Raw genomic sequence first — 19316 nt, forward strand, 5'->3', positions numbered from 1 at the left:
ATGACTGGAGTAATTATTACTGTGGCAATTTAAATGTATATATATTCCACAGATCCACTCTGAGAAACCTGCTAACTGGCCACTCTGGTTTGTTTATTTATTGGCTCTGCAGCCACAGAGCCTTGTGGCTCCCATTGGCTGCAGTTTGCTGTTTTTAGTTTCTACTGGTAGTGAACATCGGCACGTTATCTCAATAACCAAATACATAATAAAATTAATTACAACACATGGATGGAAAAAGAGGGAACGCCAGTAGAGAGCCTCCTGGAATTGGGTTTGATCTCCAGGAGACTCTTGCGGCCAAACTGAAGATTGGCTGCTAAAAGTCTGGTGGTGCAGCATGGCTAAGTTAGCTCCTCACTTCCCTACCCCTGCGCCACTCCCGGTAGTGGCCAGCATGTTGCTGTGTTCCCTGAGGTAGGTGATGCAGAGGGTTTCAACATACTACCCTTGGCTGCAGACAACGCACCTGCAGCTCTCATGGACCAGGAGTGGGAAACCGCAGGCAATGGGAGTTGGGGTGGTAGTATCTGTGGACAGGGGCCAGTGCGTGAAACTGGTGCAGGACACGCTTTTAGGGGTACAAACAATGAGACATACTGTGGCACCGTATAGACTAACAGATTTATTGGAGCATCAGCTTTCGTGGGCAAAGACCCACTTCGTCAGATTCTTGTCAACATGCTTTTAGGAGTGGCACTGGTCTAGGTCAGGGGTGTTCCTTTTCTTCACTGTGCCACTGCCTGGGTGCTGTCTAAACTGTGCCAGAGCCTGTGTCCTAAACCTCTGCCCCAGACTTGAACCCTTCCTATACACTAAACCTCTGTGCTTTACCTAAGCTCCCCTCTCCCCACACTCAAACTCCCTCTTAGAGTCTGCACCCTGACCCCCCTTGTGTATCTGAACCCACTGCCCCATACTCAGCTCAGAGCACTCCCACACTTCAAACCCCTTGGCCCAAGACCATAGCCTGAACCCCAACCCACAGCCATAGCCTGGCAAAAGTGAGAATGAGGAAGGGAGGGAGGATGGTATGAGCAGGGAGGGGCATCTGAGATGGAGCGGGAAAGAAGGTAGGGTAAGGGTGTGTGTGGGTTTGAGGTATATCCTGGGTTGCCCTTTAAAAATAGATCTTGTGCTTAAAAAGGTTATAGACCACTGCCTTAAAGTCTGCAAATTTATGCTGGCACATTGAGCAGCCTCTAATGTTTGTATGTGTAGCCTGCTTGATCCCCATAGCTAACACCGAGTAAGTGGACACAGGAGAAGCAGCTCAAACATCCAAAGGGGTTGTTCAGGAATAGGACATTGCCCTTAAGGCAGGGATGGATGCGGTCGTGACATCACAAGGGCTTTTGCAGCACCTCAGCTTATTGGTCGAAGGCAGCTGTGAGGTGGTGACTTCACAAAGAGTTCATGAGAAGGGGCAGGTCAGAGAGGCTGCTGGGCAGGGATACTCTCAGAAACCACGGTGGCTTTGATGCAGGGAATCTCCTTTAGAGGTCTCTCCTTGAGGATTAAAAGAGAATTCAAGTTCATGAATGTGAGTGTGAGGAGAAGCCTCTTTTGTAATCCTCCCCCCACCCCAGGAGAAATTTAGTTACAAGACAGACATACTTGTAGAGTAACTGAGCTTGGTACATATGCAGCCTGAGCCACTTGGTGCTGGCCAAATTCTAGACTGAAGCTTCTTACCTAGTTTCTTAATCAGCATCTGCTCTTTGTCTTCTGTGAGCCAATTTAACAGTATGTGCAGGGCTGGATTAACTCTTCTGATAGCCCTGGGCTATTAGCTTTTGTGGGTCCCCCTAAGATCCAGGTTAGGGCCAAAAATGAGGGCTTCAGAGTGTGGGAGGGAGTTATGGGTTGAGGCAGGAGGACGAGTGCAGGATGAGGTAGGGGCCCCCAACTGGGGGTGCAGGCTTTGGAGTTGGATGGGGATGAGGCATTTTGGGTGCACGAGAGCCCTCCGGGCTGGGGCCAAGGTGTTTGGAGTGCAGAAGTAGGCTCAGGACAGGACGTTGAGGGTGGAGGGTGGGGTCTGGGCAGGAGTTAGGATGTTGAAGTGGTCTGGGGATCAGGGGTAGGGTGTAAGATCTAGGAGGGAGTTACGGACTTAGGGTTCAGGAGAGAGCTCAGGGCCAGGCGTTGGAGCATCAGGTCTGGGGAGAAGTTAGGGAGCAGGAGGAGGCTCAGGGCTGGGGCAGGGGTTTGAGGTGTGGGTGCTTACCTGAGGCAGCTCCTCTTTGATGGTGATGTAGAAGCAGGTAACTCAGTGTGGGCTGTGCTGCCCTATACTTGCCTGCAGTAGGGCTGTAAGTGACTATCAGATACTCAAAAGCTTATTGGATAGTCAACCTGTCCCTTGACTAGTCGCTTCTCCCCGCTCCTCTGCTGTCTCTGTGAGGAGCTGGGTTAAAAGCTGGTTCCCACCAGCACCATCTCCATGGGGGGCAGGGGAGGCAGGGAGGTAGCGTGGACTGGGCGAGAGCTGGGAATTAGCTGATTCCCAGCTCACGCCCAGTCCAGATGCTGCGCCTCTGCTTTTTAAATGTATTAACAGCCTACCGGCTCTTACTACAGTTAAAAATCAGAAGTGCAGTAGGGGAGACCTGATGCAAGCTGGGAATCAGCCTTTTTACATTTAAGGATGGTGCACAGCAGGGGAATTTTGCGCCAGAATCAGTTGGCCAGCTTACACCAGGTTCCTCCTGCTGCGTTCCAGCCTTGAAAATGTATTAAGAGCCTGTTGGCTCTTAATACATTTAAAAGGAAGAGCTGCAGCAGGGTTAGCTCCTGGAGCCAGGAGCTTACCCCACTGCAGCTCCTCCACTTATCGACTAGTCGACGGAAAATACATTGACTAGTCAATTCGTTGATTAAACTAAATTTAACATCCCTAGCCTGCAGGCTTGCCTCAGGATCCCAGTCTGTCCGATGGGAAGAGAGACACTTCTGTAAGCCTAGCTGAAGTGAGCGTGGGTAAGATAATAGGCATTAAAGCACTTTGAGGAGAAGAGGTTGTTTCAAGGTGTTGAGCACCAAGGCATTCCGAAATTTGGTAAAATGTCTAGAACAGTGGTCACCAACCAGTTGATTGGGATCTACTGGTAGAGCTTGGAGCCTCTGACAGGTGATCCTGATTGGTTTGGCCAAGAAGCTATCAAATGCAGCACTTCAGCTGCCTCCCTCTCCACTGCTGCGCAGCTCCTGCCCTTTGCCTTGGAGCTGCCTCCCCCGCCATCCCTGGGAGCCTCCTGCTTGCTGTGCAGAGGAGGGGCACTGATGTCAAGGTGCCCCCTTTCCCACTCTATCATGTCTCCACAGAGCAGAGAGGGGACACAGCAGGGCTTGGGATGGAGGGAGTTTGCTGGCTGCTTTTGAGAGTGGTGCAGGGCCGTAGCCCCACTGCACCGCCACCTGAGGTAAGCACTGCCCAGCTGGCACCTACATCCCAAACCTCTACCCAAGTCATGAATTCCCTCCTGCACCCCTAGCCCCGAGCACGGCTGCATCCAAATGCCTCTCAGAGCCTGCACCTAGCATTCCCACCTGCCTGCCCCAAGCTCAGCTCAGAGCCCCTCTCATACTCCAAATTCCTTAGCCCAAGACCAGAGCTTGCACCCCAACCCGCTGCCCCAGCAGGGTGAGCAGGGGCAGGGTCTCAGAGAAGGGGCACAAAGGAGGCGGGGCTAGGGTATTTGGGTTTCAGGTAGATCTCTGATTGCACTTAAAGTCAAAAAGCGATTTCGTGCTTAAACAGGTTGGAGACCCCTGGTTTAGAGAAACAATACATGGTCAGGGACAAAACCTACAGTAGGATGTGAGTGAAAGATGCCAGCGTATGTGTTTGGGGGGTGTGATGGATAGGAGGCGTGCTGGCCAGCACCCCATGACTAAGGGGTTAAACTCAGGTAGCTAGCAAGGGTGTTGGCAGCGAGCCAAAAGAACCCATGGGGATAGAATGCTGAAATATGAATTGTATATGATACCATGCCTGTTTTCTTTGTGTGGGAGAGTTAAACCATGAGTTGAGAGACACAGAATGATTAAAACCCAGACAGAATTACCATGCCTTCAAGGAATTAGGGGCATAGAAGTGCACTTAACCTAGAAGGAATTGTGAATAAAAAAAAATAGGGAAAAGGTTATTTTTCTTTATATTTGTGATTTGGCTTGAACTGTTCTGTGTGAATCTATGCCTCCCCTCCCTCATTCACCATCTAGGAATTGTTCATAGAGATTTTCTCTGTGTTTAAATTTGTTTTCCTTAGTTGCTCTGTAACACCTAGCAATTAAGTGTACTTTATCAAATATAGCTTTTGTTTTGTAATAAAAATCACTTTTTTAAGGTGATTTGATTCTTGTGTTCTGGAAGGTAACAGAAGGTCTGTCTGTGTTTGCATGCCTCAGATAAAGAGGTCAGCTACCATAGACTGCAGTTTTTTTTCCTCTTGTTTTTTAAGTGCTCTCGTGGTAAAAGAGCTTGGGTACGCCTGAGAGGAGAATTCAAGTGTTCCTCCCTGTTTTTAGGGATAAATCAATGGTGGCAGCTACCCCCTAAAGTCAGTGAATCTGTGACTCTGGGGAGTTTTTGTAAGCAGAGCCTGTAGAGGCAAGGGGTTTTGTTAAGGTCTCTTGCAGGCCCTCACCTTCTGCACTCGGAGTGCCAGACTGGGGAACGGCCCTGACAGGGGGTCTCACCAGAGCTTCGCACTTCTTACTGCCCAGTAGCAGGTTTAGCCTCTGACCTGTTCCTTTCCCTTTGTTAGTAGGCTCTGCACAAGGTCTTGGCAAACCTGCTGGATGCTGTTCTGGAGAAACTTCTGGCAGATTCCCCAGATAGAAAAAATGCTCTAATACATCTTGGAGGTGAGCTCATTGAGGAGGAGTGGGAGACAATTTTACCTTGACACTGGAGAGGCCTGGGAAGGAGAGACTAGAACATCTGTTTTCCAGTCTGTCCTGCTCACTGGGATCCCTTGGGGCCATTCTTGGTTAGGGCAGTCAGTGCAATCAACATTGGGCCCTTCCTCCGACAAGGGACAGAGGAAGGAGCTGGGACTTCAAGCCAGAGCTCACTCTGGTTCAGATGGGCACTATCTATAGGGTCCCAAACTGGCTTGGAGAGTGACAGCCTCATCCCATCCACACGAGATCCAGAAGGTGGCTCGCAGAGAAGAGTCACTGTCTCTTTCCTAGAGAAGTAGGAGGCTGTCCAAAGTATTAACCCCTCTCTTATATAGAGTCTGACATGTTGGGGGAATGGGGGGGGGGGGGACAGGGATGGGGGGAGAGTGTCCTCACAGTTGCTCTCTTCATCCCAACAAGGACTTTAGAGTGGGGAGGGGTTTGCCTCAACAGTGAACATTAGTCCAAGCTAGAAAGACAGTTGCAAGTTGTCATCTGCATGGTACACACTTTGTTTTGGGTGCAACAATCCTCTTCTAAAGTTCAGGGGTCCCTGAGTCAGATATTTCACCCTGAGCACAAAGCCTCAGCCTTCTGGGGATGGCGAGCGGCTCACTTGCACAGCATGTGCACCTGCCCATTGACCCTGACTAGCCTCCTTCCCCCACAGCACATCAGCTTCTGGATGAGGTCCAAAATGTCCCAGGAGAGAGCCAGTGCCATAAGATACTGCACAGCCCTGCTTTGATTCACCGTTGCTCTCCCTAAATGTGACCTCTGGTAAGTGACCTCTGACTACAGCTTCCTGACTTTGGACGTAGGCAGACTAGTTCTGACACGATGCAGGATCTGCAACTGCAAGGGCTCTGGGTTAGGAATATTCCTGTTGGGGAGGTGAGGCAGAATCAGAGAAGGGAATGAGATAAGTTTGAGAACCACAATCTTCTTTTCTGGTTCAGTGGTGAGCGTAGGCCTTCTAGGGGAGCATGCTCCAGCCAGATTTGTGCCTGGCCTCGGGTCCATTGTCACCCTGGAGCAGCTAGGGAGTAAGTCCTTCCTCCAGGCTCAGCTTATTGGTCAAAGAAGGTTGGGTGGCAGTAACCTCACAGAATGTTCATGACAGTGGGCAAATAAAAGAGGCTGCAGGGCAGAGGCAATTTCATAGACCCATGTGCAAGGGGGTCAACAGCTTCCACAGGCCCATGGGCAAGGTAGGGGGTCTCAGAAGGAACAGGGCCTCACGTGGAAGGGGAGGGATCAGAGCAGCCAGTACTCAGTGCTGCCCAAATGGCAGTGCCTCTCCCTGCCCGAGGCATGTGGAGTGGCACTCCAGCGGTGATTTAAAGGGTCCTGGCTGCTGCTGTAGCAGTGGCTGGGTGACCCAGACCCTTATGAATCACCAGGCCCTAGGGCAACTGCCTCCTTTTCCCTTCCCCATCAATGGGTCTGCCCATGTGGCTTCACGGGAGGGAATCTCCAAATTACCAAGGGAGTTGTGGTATCTCCATCTCTTGATAACTTCCAGTGAAGATCAGCTCTCTCTCTCTCTGGAGTACTCTGTTTCAAAACTCACTACTGCACCATACATGAGACATGTGATGTGTAGGGGAAGGATCAGAGTAGATGATCTAATAATGTTTTCTGGTGTTAAAACAGTGGGCATTGTGATGGGCCTCCCCTCCCCATGCTTTAGGAAATGGACTCATGGACATGAATATACATGACTCAAAGGTGCTTTGAGCAAATTATTTCATGTAACCCATCAATCTTCATGTCATGATCCACTGGTTCTGTTTATCTTACTTTGATGTACATATAATTTTTGTGGGTAAAATTAGACATATCCAGTGGGGAAAACTTTGTGGGTTTTAAATGTGTGAATGAGGGGTGTTATCCTCAATGACTTGAGGAGCAATTGTTAAACAATCTCTTTTGTCTTTAAGTCTGAGCAGTGGTTGGTAGGGAATGGCCTCAATTCTTTAAAAAAGAAAACAGGAGCCTGGGTCTTTTGGCTGGGCTGCAGCTGAAGGAAGGAGCCGAAGAGCCCAAGGTGGGGAGACAGCCCTGGTTTGGAGGAGCAGCTGGAAAAGAGGTTTTAGGGTGAGTTTGAAAAGTTTGTACTGGGTTTCAGCTAATTCTACACTGAGGCTATGTCTACACTGGCGGCATCTTGCGCAAGGGTTCTTGTGCAAGAAAACGTCCACACTGCCATGTACGAGCTGTGCTTTTGCGCAAGAGCACCCATGGCAGCGTGGACGCTCTCTTGCGCAAGAAAGCTCTGATGGCCATTTTAGCCATAGGGCTTTCTTGCGCAAGAAAACCCTGCTGAGCATCCACACTGTGCAAGAGGGCTTATACCTGTTAAAAAAAGAGCGTAGCTCTTGCACAAGAAGCCCTCTCTTACCACGCCGTACTATAAATCTTCTTGCGCAAGAGCAGGCGGGCAGTGTGGACGTGCTGTGGATTCTTGTGCAAGAACGGCCATACTTGTGCAAGAAGCCGCAAGTGTAGACATAGCCTAATGTATTTGTTTCTTTTGATTTGTAATGTACTTTGTTCTGCTTGTTCTCACTTAAATCCTGCTGCTTGTACTTAATAAAATCACTTATTTTCTATCAAACCCAGTGTAAATATTCTTACCTGGAGGGGCAACCAGCGTGTACATTTTCCCTTTCATTGCTAAAGGGAGCTTACCCAGGTAATTCATTGGGGGTTTTGATCCCATTTGGGGAGTGGTATCCCAGGTATCCCTACACTGTGGGGGTTTTCTGGGATACTTCTGGTATCCTGGAAAAAACTCTGCTGTGTCCAAGGAACATGTTTGCTCTTCGGGGTTATTTTTGTGGAAGAGCAGACATGCTCTCTCGGGGAGCCCTGTATACCTCGTTCTACGAGGAATGAGGGCTCCTTTGAAAGAGGAGGCTTTTCCGAAAAAGCAAATCGGTAAAAGCCCTGCAAATTGGAGCTCAATTTGTGTAGCTTTTTCCAAAAAAACCAACCCTATATAGTGTAGACTTAGCCAGAAATTCAAAAAGTGATCTTGTGCTTAAAATAGTTAGAGACCACTGATCTACAGGAACTCAAAGCCACTCATATTGGCTATACAGTAATGAAAGAAAGCAGTGTTAAAAGATTGAGATTTTGATTACATGGACAACCTTTAAATTAAAAATATACAGGTTTCACCATTTTTATTAAAGACTTTCACTGACAGCTTGTAAAAAAAATTTCTAACATACATAAGTTCTATCCAAGAAAAGATAAAGAATGAAAGTGTCCCACCCCTCAGCATTACAATACTAATTCAAAATTATACAATTTAAATTGGCTTAATCTTGAAATGTAATCCAATGAGACTGAAGACTAGACATTTAAGGTCTTGGACCAGATAGTAAAACACTCGTAGCCCTTCCGGATCCCTAAAGTACAAAAAACAAACATTAAGTTGCAAGTTTTTAAGAGCAGTTCCTAAAACTAAACCGATAAAAAAATCCCCAGTGCCAAGATTTTTCATGAGTGGCTGTCTTAAAACACCATAGTTTTGGCTGGTACAAATTTTTACTGTGATAAATTGATAGTTCTAAGTAGTCTTGCAAATCCGTGGATATCCACTTCATATCCATGGTATACACACCCGCGGCTGTGGATAGTCACAGCTCATTTTTACAGATATGGATGGGGATACAAATTTTGTATCTAGAATCCTGCAAATTTATGGATATCCAAAAGTGTCTGCACCTGCAGCTGACTTTCGCAGATACAAAATTTTGTATCCATGCAGGTCTCTAGTTATAAGCTATGGTCAGGCCTACAGTACAGGGAAAAGTTGTTCTAAGCTACACAACTAAAGTAACTCAAATTGTGTAACTCAAGTTGATGCAGTTTAAATCTATTTACTGCAGGATAAATACTGAACTGGGTAGGCAGGAGAAACTCTCCCATCAACTCCCCTTACTCTCCTTGTTCTGGTGGTGTACCGCCGTTGATGGGAGAGAGATTGATGATCAATTTAGTGGTCTCCTCTAGACTAGGGATGTAAAAAGTTGTTTAAAAATGTAACCAGGTAATTGCTAAAAATCCTAGTGGTTACATGTGCTGTGGGCTCTGCAATATAAAACTTATATGTGAGCTTTATACTGCAGAGCTCATAGCAAAGCCAGCTCTCTGGGGATGGAGCCAGTGTGTAATCATAACGGAAACATCTAGATAAGCTGATGCTTATAGGTTAACCATTTAATTAGTTAACCTTTTACATCCCTATCTGAGACCTGCTAAAACAGGGGTGGGCAATAATTTTTAATGAAGGGGTACTAAGATTTTGGTACATTGTCAAGGACCGCACTTCTGTGACAGCGGGTGGGGTGTAGAAGGGAGTTTGGGATAGAGGACTGGGGTGCAGGAGGGACTGTGGGGTCAGAGAGTTTGGGTGAATGAGGGGGTTATGGTTTGGGGCAGGACCTTGGGGTGCAGGGTCCAGGAGTGGTTATGGGGAGGATTCTGTCATGGGGAAGGAGTGTAGGAGGGGGTGAAGGGTTTGGGAGGAAGTTGTGACCTGGGAGAAGGGGGGGAAAGGGGTTGCAGAGGGTTTGGGTGGTGATGTGGGGAAGGAGAATGGGGTGCAGAGTCAGGAAAGGATATGTTTGCAGGAAAGGATTCTGGCCTGGGGGAGTGGTATAGGAGGGGGGTGCATGGTTTGGGAGGGAGTTGTGACCTGGAGGAGGTGGTGAGGGGATACATAGGGTTTGGGTGGTGGCCTGAGGCCAGTAGTTGAGGGGAAAGAAAGGGTAGGCTGCCAGAGGCAGGCTATTGCTAGGAGGCGCTTACCTACGGGGCTCCCAGCCAGCAGCTCTGCAGGAACCTGAGATAAGCTCCCTGCTTGTACACTGGGCTGGATGCTCCAAATGGCCCTGCTCCAGCACAGGGAGGGTGTGATGAGGCTTCATTCACTGCCCTTGCCTTCAGCAACATTTCTCAGCACCTATTGGCCAGAAACTGGCCAATGGGAGCTGAGGGATTTTGCCTTGGGGCAGGGACAGTGCACAAAGCTTTCTCTTCCCTGCCCAGACTGCATAGCAATTAGCAGCCAGCCTGCTGTTTAAAATAGGTGTAGCTTCTGTGTAGTAAGCATACGGACCGGGTGGCTACAGGCCAGATCCGACTCACTAGATGCCTTTTGCCTACCCCTGTGCTAAAATCAACCCCCAGTAGATCAATTGCTCCAGCCAGTGGAGACAATCCCTCAGCCTGAAAGCCATATACTGTAAGTTTGGCTCATATTCACTACTTCACTTTTAAGATGTACAGCCTTTTTATTTGATGCATTAGTTTAATATTGTCATTAAGACTTTTAGGAACAAGTATTACAGAATCTTTTCAGTTTAGCTTAGGGATGAACTATGGTTACCATTGAAGTAAATGGGAATTTTCCCATAAACTTAATTGAATGAGGATTTCACTATAAGTTTACAATTTTTTTTTTGGAATCTTAATATGTTTGGGGAGTTGTATACACAGACAATTTATAATTAATTGATGTGGGGTGCAAATTACTTTACAGGTAATTTTGCTACATTACAAAAGAATGAGATTCTTCAGTATAATAATTAACAGAGGATCATCCAAAAGAAGCAGTTGGAGACAATAGCCATTTTTGAATGATAATGATTATGCTCCAAATGTAGATTGATAAGTGATTGTAGATACAGTAGATTCCCGATTAATGGTACCATTTTGGCAAAACTGGAATTATTCTATACAGACTACGTACTTGGATTGATTTACATCAATAAGTGATCCGATTTTTGATGTGGTAAAAGAGATGTGTTCATCACCGATTACAATTTCAAGCTCCTAGAACATTAAAAAAAAAGTCAAATAGCAGAACTGCTTGGATATTATACTAGTTCATAGTAGGGATGTAAAATCCCGATTGATTAGTTAACCAGTGAAACGTTCGTTAACCTAATGTTTAACTAGTAAACCAACTAAGCATACCCGCTGGAAGGAGACTTCCAGCCCCAGGGGGCTGCTCTTGGGCACCAGTTAACCAGTACCCAATAAGCATCATCTGTCCACATCCCTAATTCATAGGATCAGTTTAAGCAGCAGGATAAAATGGTCTTACATTTAAAAACAAATCTTATCATAACTGACAAACACGCAGGCACTCAAAATTTGAGAGTAAACTGCTCTACTACTCAGTTTTAAGTTTCACATATTTACAGATCTGCTAAAAGTAAGATTCAAGTAGGGATGTAAATTGTTGTTTAAAAAGTTGTTAAATACTATGTTTAACTGGTTAACCATGGAGCAGTGCCTCGCTGCACTGTGTAGTTGCTCAGACTGGGCCCACAGTGCTCTGCTATGGGAAAGTAGAAGGTGAGGTCCAGTTCTGCTTTGGCCAGGCCAACAATTAACCAGTTACCGGTAAGCATCACCCAAATCCAAATTAAAATTATGTTAATAATGCAGGTGGAAAGCCACTAAACACTAACCTGCCGACCAACTCTGTCAGGTGGAGGCCATAAGGCATCATCTTCTTTTGTGATTTCACTGTCATCAATTATTCTCTTAAGTTCTTCCATCACACTTTTGTGTACATAGGCCTACGAACAACAGTTAAACGCATACCAACGAGCAGATGCATAAGCATAAGAAAGTACATGTCAACTTCCAAACATTAGAAGACATTTTTAAAGTATTTCATGCCCCTCAATTTTTAAACAAGAACATATGCTCACAAAATTCAGAAAGCTCTTATGAGTATACTTAATGCACATACACAAACAAAATGAACTGTCAACTCCCAGAAATAGTTTGAGAGCTGCCTTGACATTTCCTCCTTTACAAATATATATATGGCCATAAAGCCTAACCCTGAAAACCCTTATTCAGTTAAACAGCCCTTGAACATGAAATCAGTTGGAATACTGAATACTTCATACTTATGAATGGATGTAAGGATTTGCAGAAGAAGGCTATTATTCCATTCCAAAAACTAGTTGTAGAAAAGTTATGTCTAATCTATTTATGAAGTAGATTTTTCTTTGTTGTATCTAGGATGGACCCAGCATGAATGATAAAATGCTCGGTGTATAGCAATGGAATCTAATGAGTGTATTATAAGGATGTTAATGACTAGTCAATTTCCTTGCCCTTGCTGCTTCTATCGGGGGTGAGGGTGGAGGTGAGGGTGGAAGACGAGGGTACTTCAAAGCGGCAGCACCACACAGGTGATCCAGCTCAGCTGTGCAGCACTGCCCCTTTGAAACGCCACCTCAGAGTTTCAAAGCAGCGCTACACTGAGCTCACCCCGGGTTCCATTTGGTGCTGCCCCTTTGAAATGCCGCAACAGCCCAAGTAATTATAACTAAAAAGCATCTTAAAAGAACTGCTCATTTTAAGTGTTAAAAGCCTATTCTATAGATTCACAAAAACCATTTATTTGGTTCAGCTTTATTTGCAGAGTATTCAAAGATATGTTTACTAAAATACTCAAATACCATACCTCTTTTCTGATCATTACATCATTTTTGTAATTGCTGTTGTTGGCATATCTCAGTTTTCCTGTTAAAATAACGATGAATATTAGATTCAAAATTAGAATAGTCAGAGTACTGCAATTCTCAATATTTAATGATTGTAAGATGTAATAAAATTATACAAATGTGTACGTTTGTGTGGGAAGCCATATAACAGGAAGAGAGACCTGCTGTTAGTGTGCTTTAAATAAGTGATTCAGCCCTTTATCTTTCCAGTGCTTAAATTGGACAATACCTCTGCAAATTGAGGTACTATTATACCATGGCAAATGTTGTATTTTGGTACTTGTATGGTAACGATCAGGGCTTGACAATCTATGTAATCTACTCGCCCGTGGTGAGTAGATTACAACCTGGAAGAGCCGGGGTCGGGCGATCTGCGCATGTGCAGAACGATCTGCGCATGTGCAGAACACCACACGCCGTGGCTCGGCGAGCCCTGGTAATGATTACGTAAGACCGCTAATACTTCCTAATTAACAGCTAAAAAATATATCAATTGAATTGTTGCATAAGGGTTTCCTGTAATGCCTTTTGTCTAAAATTTCTATTTTGTGTCCTTTGTCCTTATTTGGGCAAATAATCATTATTGGTGTGGCTGCCATCCTCCCCATCTTAGAGGGTACTGTATTTTGATTCCAAATTACATGTAAGTAATTTTGGATCCTGTGTAGGAAAGCTGCTATATACATGTAGGCTGGGGTCAGTGTTCCCTGTAAGCTCAGTATTTGGGCAGCCATCCAGGAGAGATTCAAATGCTGCCTAGCTGATTAGCAGAGCACCCACAGCTGACAGCACGTGTTTCTATGGATGGTGCACATCTGCACACGCCTCAACACATATAACATTTATTCTGCATATGGATGGGAAAAATTAGAGGGAATGTTGGCTGGGGTAGACTATTTTTCATTAAGGTCCAAATTTCTTGGTAACAGTATAGTCAAGGTCCAGACTCCAGAGAAAATAACAATAATTACAATAAGTAAATACAAAGATTTGTGGGTATGTTCAAAAGAGTCCAGCAGTCTGGATTTGGTCTGCCGTTTGCCTATTGATTACCCTGATGTATGCCATCATCATTTATTCCTGAAAATTTTCAACAAAGGGAATCAGTTTATTCTAGGATTCATGCAGACAGACCCATTCAATAGGTAGCTGTTAACCAAATACATATCTATAGGAGTGCTACAGCTAAGAATCCCATAACCTCTTCTCTCCTGAGAGGGAGAGCGGTCATCAACAAAGAGGAAGTGCTGGCCAGGAAAAGGATATAGTCAAACTATCCTGAATCTACATCTTCCCAGGTATCCTCTGAGGATGTAAAATCCCATATAATTGATTAACTGGTTAAACCAGAAGTTTATTTCATGTTTAACCGGCAAACCAATTAAGCTGAGGATCTCCCCGCCACACCCAGGATGGAGCAGCCTCTGCCTGTGACACGCCCGGCCTGCTGCGGACAGGCATCAGCCCCTGCCTATGGTGGACCCCGCGGGGCTGGAGCAGATAGGTACCTGCTTCAGCCCACAAAGGTTAACCAGAATCATTAAGCATCATCTGTTAAGGGTACTGCTTACCATTTAACCTTTTGCATCCCTAGTACCCCCAGCAGCCTATTCTGGTAGGCTACATTTAGACTGGCATGATTTTTCACAAATGCTTTTAACGGAAAAGTTTTTCCGTTAAAAGCATTGGGGGAAAAAACCGTCTAGATTAGCACGGACGCTTTTCCGCAAAAGCACTTTTTATGGAAAAGTGTCCGTGCCAATCTAGACATGGTTTTGCGCAAGAAAGCCCTGATCGCCATTTTCGGGATTGGGGCTTTTTTGCACAAAACAATACCGAGTTGTCTACACTGGCCCTCTTGTGCAAAAGCATTTGCGCAAGAGGGCTTTTGCCTGAACAGGAGCAGCATAGTATTTCCACAAGAACACTGACAATCTTACATGAGATCATCAGTGTTCTTGCAGAAATTCAAGCGGACACCTGCTTTTGCGGAAAAACTTGCCAGTCTAGACGCAGCCGTAGAGTTCTGCAAGAACCCATCTATATTTAAAGCTGCCTTTACCTGGCTAGGTGGAGCTGCCTCAGCTGATTCAGATTATGTGCAATTTAGAACCTCCTGTGGTAGCAGAGCCCAATAAGAGAAATCAATTACATCTGTGTATTGCACATTGGCTACGTCTACACTGGCCCCTTCTTCGGAAGGGGCATGCTAATTTTGAAAGTGGGAATAGGGAAATCCGCAGGGGATTTAAATATCCCCCGCGGGATTTAAATAAAGATGTCCGCCGCTTTTTTTCCGGCTTGGAGAAAAGCCGGAAAAAAGCGTCTAGACTGGCCCGATCCTCCGGAAGAAAGCCCTATTCCGGAGTATCTCTTATTCCTACTTCAAAGTTTAAATGGCTTGTGTTACAGTTATTCTGGGACATAGGGCAATTAACAGCACTAGCAACATTTAATTATAACTTCTGAATTAGCTAATAACAAAACAGATTATTGAAGTAGGTTAATATAATTACGACAAACACTGACAATATTTAGTCATAACGTTTTACCAATTATTTTAAGGGATACCATCAAGTGAAAATAGAACTTTTAATTATTAAAATGTATCTTATTATTTTGTATTATAATAGAGTTCAATCATGACTGGTATAGAACTTCCTGGACACAGTATATACATTAACAATCACTAATCAGCACCAGAATGACAGGAGCCTCCCACTTTTTGAAAGTGGCTAAGCCTGTCCTGCCCATTTCTCTCCATCAGTGATATGCCAAATGCCTTCCACCCCACGCCAAGGGTTCTGGGCCAACTGGGAAGCCTGGGCAGCTGAGGACCACTTGTCCGGGGTGGGGATGCCAAGAGCAGCCCTTGGGCCTGTGTTCCTGTCTTGGAGCCCCTGCACAAGGATAGCTTTGTAAGATCTGGCTCTTATTATGGCTAGGCTGCAGCTCTGAGGCCCATCACCTGGCTGGAGCAGGAGCTTCCCGGGGAAGCTCTGGGGACCTATGAACCCTCCACCTGTATGTGATGCATGGGGGAAGAGGCTGCAGGGTAGGGACACCAACTGGGGGTTGCTCTTGGTACCTCCAACCCTAGCAGGTGGAGGGTCCATGACTCTGCACCATCTTGGCTGGGGGAAGGGGCTCAGGCAGATGGGGCAGGAGCGCAGCCACGAAGAAGCATGGGCCTTTGGGCTCCACCCATTACTTTCCCTTTAAAAAAACCCCCAAAGGGCAGGGAAAGGGCAGCATTAGCTCCATGTCACTGACGGGGAAGGGCGACACGGGAGGATGATTAGGTGGCTCGCTCAAAGCCACACGTGAGGATTCTGTGGCCGTGCCGGGAACTGAGACCAGATCCAAACCCCAGCCCAGCGCCGCCTTCGCCTGCTTGCAGCCAGCACTTCAGGCATTGCCCGGTTCGGGGCCCCGGACAGTCTCCCCAAGTGCGCGCGGCGCTTCCGCGGAGCGGCAGGGGAAGGGGAACTCCAACCGCGGCTACAGCTGCTTCCAGCCAGGGCACAAGGGGCAGCTCAACCTCCCCCCGCGTGCCCGGTGGGGCGGCCCCTGCGCGCCGCGCAGCCACGTGCCGCCCCCGCGGTGCGCTTCTCCCCCCGCCCCCGCGGGCCCAGGCCTCACCGTCCGGCCGGAACTCGAACTCCAGGAACTCGTGGCCGAACTTCCCCTTGTGCCCCACGTAGTAGCGCAGGTAGAAATCGCTCGCCATGGCCACCGACTCCGCTCTGACCCGCCGAGAGACCGGCATGCACCGCGCGCCTGGAGTGGGAGACCAGACTGTAGCACAACAACCGGGCGGGCGCGGGGTAATGACGTCGCGCCGGAGCCTTTGCGGCCTCGCTGCGCATGCTCAGTAACAGATACGGAAGCCGCTGCTCTCGCTAGGAATCAGGTTTTGCCGGTGCCTCTTAGAGGCGCTGAAAGGGACAAGTCGAGGGGCTGGGCTGGGGGGTCAGGCAGCTGGGGCCAAAAGAAGGGATGGGGCGGGGCGGAGGGGTTGGAGCTGGGATAAAGCCAAAGTGTGACAGGGGCACAGCCCCAGCACAGAGGCATGAAGTAACAACCTCCCCCACCCCGTGAGATAAACTATCTGCTGTGTTTGAAGAAATGAGGGGGGGCACAAGAGCTTTTTTATTTCCCCTGTCACAGAATAGTACATCTCAGCACGGGCTTCCTAGGGTCTTAAAAACCCAGGCATCCCAGTGCCTAGACATGGCAGCTCCTTTCTATCTGATATAATGTGCTGTAATGGAAAAAGTTGTCAAGCAGTCATTCTCCTTGAGAGAGCTTTTCCATGCGATGTAAGGAAGGATTACTTCTGCTTGGGAAGGAATTCTGCAAAGTGATTTAACTTCAGTTGTATTAAGGAAACACTCCTTAGGTTATCCTGCATCCCAAATCTTTCTCTGCAAAGCCACAACATTTATATCCTTTGACATTATGCTGCTGCCTGGCTGTGTACTGATCGCACCTTCTGGGTAGACTCCTCTGTACTTAACCAGGGCTACTCAACTTTGGAAGCCCTGGGGGCCACAATGATGAAGCACATGATGAGGGCTGCAACTTAAGTGTGGTTGCATATATGTGCAAATATATATGCAAATAGCTTCTTTCACACTGATGGGCATGAATACAAAGATTAAGGCAAGACTACAACACGCAGGCCCCGTTTAAGTCAGTTCTGCTGATATTAATAAAATGAAATATTTACCTAATTTTCACCCATATGACAGCACTTTTAATGAGCAATGACAGTCAGAGAATTTAACTACTAAAAGGCATATCAACAGAAGACCATTATATTGACTACTGTTTTGTTATGGCTCCCACGCAAAGGCCATATGTCGAGCCCTGCATAAACCCAAACTGCACTGGGGCCGCTAATAAACAGGTCATGGGCCACATGCAGCCGACGGGCCATATCCCTGCCCTAACCTGTAGGCAAATGGTACCCACATCACATGCCCACCTGTCTCTCGAACTCTGGCGAGTTACGTTTCACTGAACTGAGTCTACCCGCCCCCAGTCTCTAGATGTCCCACGTGGAACGCTCCACCCCTCCCAGCATTCAGAATCTTGGTATCTTCCACGCATGGTAACCCGCGACAACTAACCTGTTGCGCGGGAAGTGAATGACAGCTCCTTGAACCAATGGGAGAAAAAAATGGCGACAAGCACCGCCTCCACCATCGCACGTGGAAGAGTCCAGCGCAGGATGGGGGAGCGGTGGAACAGTGGTAACTCTGAAGCATGGGCAGGGGCTGCTGAGACCCTAAATTTCATCCCTATTCCAGCTCTTCCGTCATTTCGTGTGTTCCTCCCCCCATGGTTACCATGGTTTGCTCCCTTCCCCTACCTCGTTAAAATGATGGAACCGTCATAAGGGGAGATAATATACGTCACCCCGTAGCTGATTGGTTGGGGAAGTAGCTGAGCTGTTTATGACCGTTAGTTCAACCGGCCGCGTGGGGGCGAACGGCCGTTTTCGGATGCGCCAAGCCTGGCTGGTGCCGTCTCGCGGGGAGCACTAGGGAGGCGGCGGGGTGGGTAGGGCGAGCGCGAGCTCAGTTTCCTCGGTAAGCCGGGCCCCAGTCAGCCGCAGCGAGCCGGTAACGGGAGCTGAGCCGTCGCCATGTCCGGCAAGAGTAAGCCTTTGGCTAGCTGCAGCTGCCCGGAGCTGGCCGCGGCGCAGCCAGTCGCAGCGGGCGGCCGAGGTGCTTCAGCTCGACTGCCCCAGGAGGCGTCTGAGCAACAAGGAAGGAGCCGCAGGGCTAACCCCCGCCAGGGGGACCCTGCCATTGTCAAGTCTCCCAGTGACCCCAAGCAGTACAGGTGAGGGAGAGCGCCCACACTTAAAGGGGACCCCCCAGCACCGCGGGATGGGAGGGGACTCAGTGGGAAGGAGGGATCCCCCAAGAAACACAGGGATGGTGTAGAGAGGAGCCAGGCGCTTTCCATGCGGTGTAGAAGCAAACTGGATTCCCCCCCGACACACACACACACACAGTCACACCTCTGGTTGCTTCCATAACAACAGCAACAAGTGAGCTCAAGGGTTGTGCAAAGCATTTACAAATGCAGCCTGGTCACACTGATGGTGCTTTATTTCTCTGTGGAAGTGAAGGCCCTTCTCTCAATTAGTATTACTTTTCCCCTGGCAGTTAAGAAAGCAGAGCAGTGCTATCTGGCAGGATTCATTTGAAAGAATTTAAAATTTTAAATGTAAACCTTCATAGAATCATAGGACTGGAAGGGACCTTGAGAGGTCATCGAGTCCAGCCCCCCGCCCTCAAGGCAGGATCAAGCTCCGTCTACACCATCCCTGACAGATGTCTATCTAACCTGTTCTTAAATATCTCCAGAGAGGGAGATTCCACCACCTCCCTTGGCAATTTATTCCAATATTTGACCACCCTGACAGTTAGGAATTTTTTCCTAATGTCCAATCTAAACCTCCCCTGCTGCACTTTAAGCCCATTACTCCTTGTCCTGTCCTCAGAAACCAAGAGGAACAAATTTTCTCCTTCCTCCTTGTGACACCCTTTTAGATATTTGAAAACTGCTATCATGTCCCCCCCTTAATCTTCTTTTTTCCAAACTAAACAAGCCCAGTTCATGAAGCCTGGCTTCATAGGTCATGTTCTCTAGACCTTTAATCATTCTTGTCGCTCTTCTCTGTACCCTTTCCAATTTCTCCACATCTTTCTTGAAACGTGGCGCCCAGAACTGGACACAGTACTCCAGCTGAGGCCTAACTAGTGCAGAGTAGAGCGGCAGAATGACTTCACGAGTTTTGCTTACAACACACCTATTGATACAACCTAGAATCATATTTGC

General features: G+C 47.4%; 2 protein-coding genes and 1 long non-coding RNA gene across 9 annotated transcripts in view; 2 read left to right on the top strand and 1 right to left on the bottom strand.

Annotated features, from left to right (window-relative positions):
• The first annotated feature begins 3327 nt into the window (after window positions 1-3327).
• Window positions 3328-5713, top strand: LOC142830544 (uncharacterized). The gene is made up of 3 exons (XR_012905855.2): window positions 3328-3425; window positions 4773-4872; window positions 5582-5713. It is a non-coding gene; the product is annotated as an uncharacterized LOC142830544 (long non-coding RNA).
• A 2374-nt stretch (window positions 5714-8087) lies between these two features.
• Window positions 8088-16287, bottom strand: MAGOH (mago homolog, exon junction complex subunit). The gene is made up of 5 exons (XM_075935995.2): window positions 16101-16287; window positions 12419-12477; window positions 11406-11516; window positions 10679-10761; window positions 8088-8330 (listed from the first exon to the last, which is right to left on the bottom strand). Exons 1-5 carry the CDS (start codon window positions 16225-16227, stop codon window positions 8231-8233), a joined length of 480 nt encoding a protein of 159 aa, XP_075792110.1. The 5' UTR covers window positions 16228-16287; the 3' UTR covers window positions 8088-8230.
• Window positions 16288-16576: 289 nt separating this feature from the next.
• LOC102458989 (nardilysin-like) overlaps window positions 16577-19316 on the top strand; it is a 158488-nt gene continuing 155748 nt past the window's right edge. For 2 of the 7 annotated variants that reach the window (XR_016350238.1, XM_089780426.1), the window contains exon 1: window positions 16578-18311. Coding sequence is in view for 3 of the 7 variants with exons in the window: in XM_089780426.1 (XP_089636552.1) it covers window positions 18112-18311 (200 nt within the window). In the remaining 4 variants the exon portion in view is untranslated. Of the gene's footprint in view, window positions 18312-19316 lie in introns of all 7 variants that reach the window. The other 5 variants (XM_075935997.2, XR_012905859.2, XR_012905858.2 and 2 more) reach the window with 5 other exon arrangements.

The sequence above is a fragment of the Pelodiscus sinensis genome, chromosome 9 (assembly GCF_052426305.1).
Source record: "Pelodiscus sinensis isolate ZL-2025 chromosome 9, ASM5242630v1, whole genome shotgun sequence".
In the NCBI taxonomy this organism is placed as follows: domain Eukaryota; kingdom Metazoa; phylum Chordata; order Testudines; family Trionychidae; genus Pelodiscus; species Pelodiscus sinensis.

Bases quoted from the DNA above. Each gene is read 5' to 3' on its own strand.
- MAGOH (XM_075935995.2), bottom strand. From the start codon at position 16,227: ATGCCGGTCTCTCGGCGGGTCAGAGCGGAGTCGGTGGCCATGGCGAGC. The intron at 12,478-16,100 runs GTGAGGCCTGGG...TTATTTTAACAG, and splicing joins GTTCGAGTTCCGGCCGGACG to GAAAACTGAGATATGCCAAC. The intron at 10,762-11,405 runs GTTAGTGTTTAG...TTAATGTTCTAG, and splicing joins CTGACAGAGTTGGTCGGCAG to GAGCTTGAAATTGTAATCGG.